The 6282-nt window shown below is 41.6% G+C and overlaps 1 protein-coding gene across 1 annotated transcript in view; it reads right to left on the reverse strand.

The window, feature by feature from the left end:
• Positions 1-639: 639 nt before the first annotated feature.
• The window catches only part of LOC139392692 (N-acylneuraminate cytidylyltransferase-like), a 14026-nt gene continuing 8383 nt past the window's right edge, over positions 640-6282 (reverse strand). The window contains exons 7-8 of the mRNA XM_071140861.1: positions 2909-3074; positions 640-1335 (exon numbers count right to left, since the gene is read on the reverse strand). Coding sequence (XP_070996962.1) covers positions 1121-1335; positions 2909-3074 — 381 coding nt within the window. The 3' untranslated portion in view covers positions 640-1120. The remainder of the gene's footprint in view (positions 1336-2908; positions 3075-6282) is intronic.

Raw genomic sequence — 6282 nt, forward strand, 5'->3', positions numbered from 1 at the left:
ATCATATATAATTTGACAAACAAATTGCAGGCAAAATACAAAAGTAAACACCCCAAACAACAAGAATCTCAGTGCAACTCCATGTTAATATCCTAATACTTTCCCCCCAAAATTAAGACAGAACATTAAAAAGTGGAGAGAAAAACAATCAATCTCAAGTAAATGAAAGGGCTCCTGTATACTACTTCATTTAAAATAAAGACATTCATTTTTGTCAACACAACCTGTAGCGATATAAAACCCAAACTACCTTGATCTGACAACCTGTAAAAACTAGCAATGGGCACAGTTATTCAAACAGACATTAGTATTCGTATACACAGGCCTATTTCAACAATGACAAGGCTTCATCTTAATGGAATAAAATGATCTATGGTACATTTCTACACTCATGACATTTGGAATTCTTCATTTAATAATGTGAATATAGTTTTAAAAATACATACGGTATTAGCCTACACAGGTTTCACTTAGCTTGCTGTTGTTGACACTACAGTCAGAGGCTCCATGTGTAGCAACGCGAAGTGGGAGATCTCAAAGCAATGAAAGAAAAGTTGAATTAAAATGACAGAATTAAGTCAATTAAATGAGGAGTAGCCTACAATGAGCAACCTTCAGTATAGGCTGTTTAATCTGCCATATTGGATGATAGATAACCTATGGCATTTACAAGTGTCTAACTAGCGCGAGTCAGGGGCTACTTTTTCTCTCCCTCCTTTGTCGCACACCCCTGGTCCCTGTCCACACAGTATCTCCCGAGTCCTGCAGGCTGCACAGCAAACAAGTGTCCATGATTAAAACTATCTGGATATCCGATAAAATGTCATGATATTATTTCTAATGCCTATCCCTACTTTAGAACACATTTTAGAGTTTAGAATGTATTTCTGTGACTTTGTGACTTTAGAACACATTCGAGTTTAGAATGTATTTATGTGACTTTAGAACACATTCTAGAGTTTAGAATGTATTTATGTGACTTTAGAACACATTCTAGAGTTTAGAATGTATTTCTGTGACTTTAGAACACATTCTAGAGTTTAGAATGTATTTCTGTGACTTTAGAACACATTCTAGAGTTTAGAATGTATTTCTGTGACTTTAGAACACATTCTAGAGTTTAGAATGTATTTCTGTGGATGCGGTCCTGTTCCATCTGAGACTTGGCCTTCTTCTTGAGCAGCAGGATGTGTTCAGAAAACTCCCTCACAGCCCCCAGGCCTGCAGCACTGTGGCAGGAGTATTTAGCAGCGTTGATCGCCACCACTGGGGCGTCCCGGGGTACTGCACTCAGCCCAGCCAGGTTCAGACAGTCAACATCTGGTGCATCATTACCTGTAGGAGGGAGAGATGGAGGGATGAAATGTTTCTATTAAAGTGTCCATAAGGTGGTTCTTGAAGTATTCTTAGGATGATTAATTAGTATGTTGCAAAAACATAACACAAACATGCAAAAATATGACATGATTTAAGATAATCATATTTATTTTGATATAGTTTCTGATTTTGGGCTTAGGGATATCATAGAATTTGAATTACAGAAATCAACTAAATTTGATTCAATTAAAATTGAATCCCAAATTCTCCAGGATTTGACTGCTGGCACCTCCCTTCTCACCTTGGCTGTAAATATTCAGTGACTGGCAGTGGCATGCAAATGAAGTGTTCTGCAGTGGTAGTCTAGCATATGTAACAGTATAACTTTAGACCGTCCCCTCGCCCATACCCGGGTTGTAGCCTAGCATACACGCAGAGGGGAAATACAAATGATCACTTAACCAAAACTGGACTCTGAATAAAATATACAACACAGTTTCTCCCTGTCTCTCCTTACTAATAGATACTCTATTTAATCAGACCGTTTCTCCCTGTCTCTCCTTACTAATAGAGGAGCTATTTAATCAGACAGTTTCTCCCCTTACTAATAGAGGAGCTATTTAATCAGACAGTTTCTCCTTGTCTCTCCTTACTAATAGAGGAGCTATTTAATCAGACAGTTTCTCCCCTTACTAATAGAGGAGCTATTTAATCAGACAGCTTCTCCCTGTCTCCCCTTACTAATAGAGGAGCTATTTAATCAGACAGTTTCTCCCCTTACTAATAGAGGAGCTATTTAATCAGCCAGTTTCTCCCTGTCTCTCCTTACTAATAGAGGAGCTATTTAATCAGACAGTTTCTCCCTGTCTCTCCTTACTAATAGAGGAGCTATTTAATCAGACAGTTTCTCCCTGTCTCTCCTTACTAATAGAGGAGCTATTTAATCAGACAGTTTCTCCCTGTCTCTCCTTACTAATAGAGGAGCTATTTAATCAGACAAGTTATTTATGAGTGAAGAACTTACAATCAGTTCCTGGCAAGAGAGAACAGAGGGATGAGAGGAGAGAGATGAAGGGTTGAGAAGATAGCGAGAGAGATAAGGAGGAGTGAAACACGGAATGAGCAGATACTGTTCCATAACAGAGTGTAGTGTGGTCACCATGACAATCACAATCAGGTTCAACTGGTTCAAACTTTACTGTTGACATTTACTGTCTGATAGTTTCATTGATACGTGGTTATCAAACACCGCTGCTACGGTCACATTCCTGAGAGATATCTAACCTGTTCTACCTTTCCATCTCAGAAGGGCTCCAAATAAAGATCTTCATATGTTTGATTGACATGAACACACAAGTATTACTCAAAATAGAAGGTTAAGAACCTTGAGATTCCACTATATTTCAAACTGTGCTATATAACTAACTACTATTAGTAGTTGTAGTAGCAGTAGTAGCAGTAGTAGTAGTAGTAGTAGCAGTAGTAGTAGTAGTAGCAGTAGTAGCAGTAGTAGTAGTAGTAGCAGTAGTAGCAGTAGTAGTAGCAGTAGTAGTAGCAGTAAATTGTTAATTGATAATAACAGTGAGTTTACCCATATAGGCGACCTCCTTCCAGTCCAGATCCTTGTCGTCCATCATGGCTGTGACCTCACCCTGGATGTCTTTGCCCAGCTGCCTGACCTCGCAGCCTGTCCTCTGGGATAGATTGTCAGCCAGGGCCTTGGTCACAGGGTCCTCACCGGACGAGATCAAGATCACCTGGAAGAAAGACAATAATAGTAGAAAACATGGTTGGGCCAATAATAATAATAATAATAATAATAATAATAATAATAATAATAATAAAACACGGTTGGGCCAATAATGTGTAGAAGGATGTCATTTGAGAAGTGTTCTCTTAGAGGGTATGATGAAACTCAAACTAATAAAGTCACATGACGGAGTCAATAGTATCCTCTGTGTGTGTTTAATGGGCGGAGGTTTCAGTGATAAACTGTGGTCTAAATCTAGGAGCAGGAGCAGCCGGTGTGAAACATCCTGTTCTGTTAAGAGCTTAGCAAAGCAAACCCAACTGGTTCTACCTAACTTCCTGTATCTTTAATACTGCCACAAAGCCAAACAAGGGACACTGGGTAGCCGAGCGGGTTACAGCGTTGGGCCAGTAACCGAACCCGATGATTACTAGGGGAAAAATCTGTCAATGTGCCCTTGACCAAGGCACTTAACCCTACTTGCTCATGTAAGTTGCTCTGGTTGATTGTCAGCTAAATGACTAAAATGTAAAATGATAGGATTGTTTTTTGTTTATTTTATTGTAGCTTAATGCTGCTTCAAGTTGAACATGTTAAGAGAGGTTAACTGTCACTGCCCAGAAAGAATGGTGTCAGCTACGACAAGACACCTTGAGGTAGATTGTTTTCTAATGGTTATTAAAACAGCAGTAGGTGGAGTGGATTTACAGGCATTCAGAAAGCATTCATGACTAGGCTGCTCAACCAGACTCATACATGACTAGGCTGCTCAACCAGAATCATACATGACTAGGCTGCTCAACCAGAATCATACATGACTAGGCTGCTCAACCAGACTCATACATGACTAGGCTGCTCAACCAGAATCATACATGACTAGGCTGCTCAACCAGACTCATACATGACTAGGCTGCTCAACCAGAATCATACATGACTAGGCTGCTCAACCAGACTCATACATGACTAGGCTGCTCAACCAGACTCATACATGACTAGGCTGCTCAACCAGAATCATACATGACTAGGCTGCTCAACCAGACTCATACATGACTAGGCTGCTCAACCAGACTCATACATGACTAGGCTGCTCAACCAGACTCATACATGACTAGGCTGCTCAACCAGACTCATACATGACTAGGCTGCTCAACCAGACTCATACATGACTAGGCTGCTCAACCAGAATCATACATGACTAGGCTGCTCAACCAGAATCATACATGACTAGGCTGCTCAACCAGACTCATACATGACTAGGCTGCTCAACCAGACTCATACATGACTAGGCTGCTCAACCAGACTCATACATGACTAGGCTGCTCAACCAGACTCATACATGACTAGGCTGCTCAACCAGACTCATACATGACTAGGCTGCTCAACCAGACTCATACATGACTAGGCTGCTCAACCAGACTCATACATGACTAGGCTGCTCAACCAGACTCATACATGACTAGGCTGCTCAACCAGACTCATACATGACTAGGCTGCTCAACCAGACTCATACATGACTAGGCTGCTCAACCAGACTCATACATGACTAGGCTGCTCAACCAGAATCATACATGACTAGGCTGCTCAACCAGACTCATACATGACTAGGCTGCTCAACCAGACTCATACATGACTAGGCTGCTCAACCAGAATCATACATGACTAGGCTGCTCAACCAGAATCATACATGACTAGGCTGCTCAACCAGAATCATACATGACTAGGCTGCTCAACCAGAATCATACATGACTAGGCTGCTCAACCAGACTCATACATGACTAGGCTGCTCAACCAGACTCATACATGACTAGGCTGCTCAACCAGACTCATACATGACTAGGCTGCTCAACCAGAATCATACATGACTAGGCTGCTCAACCAGAATCATACATGACTAGGCTGCTCAACCAGAATCATACATGACTAGGCTGCTGCTCATACATGACTAGGCTGCTCTCAGACTCATACATGACTAGGCTGCTCAATCAGAATCATACATGACTAGGCTGCTCAACCAGAATCATACATGACAGAATCATACATGACTAGGCTGCTCAACCAGACTCATACATGACTAGGCTGCTCAACCAGACTCATACATGACTAGGCTGCTCAACCAGACTCATACATGACTAGGCTGCTCAACCATTTTAAAGTTGTTGTTGTTGTTCTTTCATTGTGCATAGTGTATTTATGTTAAATGTGTCAAACAATTCAGCATCGGTTGCCATTGATACTTTGCAATGTCAAATTTATGAAATAAACCATTCAAATGTTGTGTGATCATATGTGATCTTTTAAAACAATGAATGAATCACCCGTATTCATCACATTATCTTTGTATCTCCACTCCCTCTCTCTGCAGTGTGTGTTCTATATGTACAGTATCTGTACCTCCACCCCCTCTCTCTGCAGTGTGTGTTCTATATGTTCTATATCTGTACAGTATCTGTACCTCCACTCCCTCTCTCTGCAGTGTGTGTGTTCTATATGTACAGTATCTGTACCTCCACCCCCTCTCTCTGCAGTGTGTGTTCTATATGTACAGTATCTGTACCTCCACCCCCTCTCTCTGCAGTGTGTGTGTTCTATTTGTACAGTATCTGTACCTCCACCCCCTCTCTCTGCAGTGTGTGTGTTCTATATGTTCTATATGTACAGTATCTGTACCTCCACCCCCTCTCTCTGCAGTGTGTGTGTTCTATATGTACAGTATCTGTACCTCCACCCCCTCTCTCTGCAGTGTGTGTTCTATATGTACAGTATCTGTACCTCCACCCCCTCTCTCTGCAGTGTGTGTTCTATATGTACAGTATCTGTACCTCCACTCCCTCTCTCTGCAGTGTGTGTTCTATATGTACAGTATCTGTACCTCCACTCCCTCTCTCTGCAGTGTGTGTGTTCTATATGTACAGTATCTGTACCTCCACTCCCTCTCTCTGCAGTGTGTGTGTTCTATTTGTACAGTATCTGTACCTCCACTCCCTCTCTCTGCAGTGTGTGTGTTCTATATGTACAGTATCTGTACCTCCACTCCCTCTCTCTGCAGTGTGTGTGTTCTATTTGTACAGTAACTGTACCTCCACTCCCTCTCTCTGCAGTGTGTGTGTTCTATATGTTCTATATGTTCTGTATCTGTACCTCCACTCCCTCTCTCTGCAGTGTGTGTGTTCTATATGTACAGTATCTGTACCTCCACTCCCTCTCTCTGCAGTGTG

The sequence above is a fragment of the Oncorhynchus clarkii genome, chromosome 33 (genome assembly GCF_045791955.1).
Source record: "Oncorhynchus clarkii lewisi isolate Uvic-CL-2024 chromosome 33, UVic_Ocla_1.0, whole genome shotgun sequence".
Classification (NCBI taxonomy): domain Eukaryota; kingdom Metazoa; phylum Chordata; class Actinopteri; order Salmoniformes; family Salmonidae; genus Oncorhynchus; species Oncorhynchus clarkii.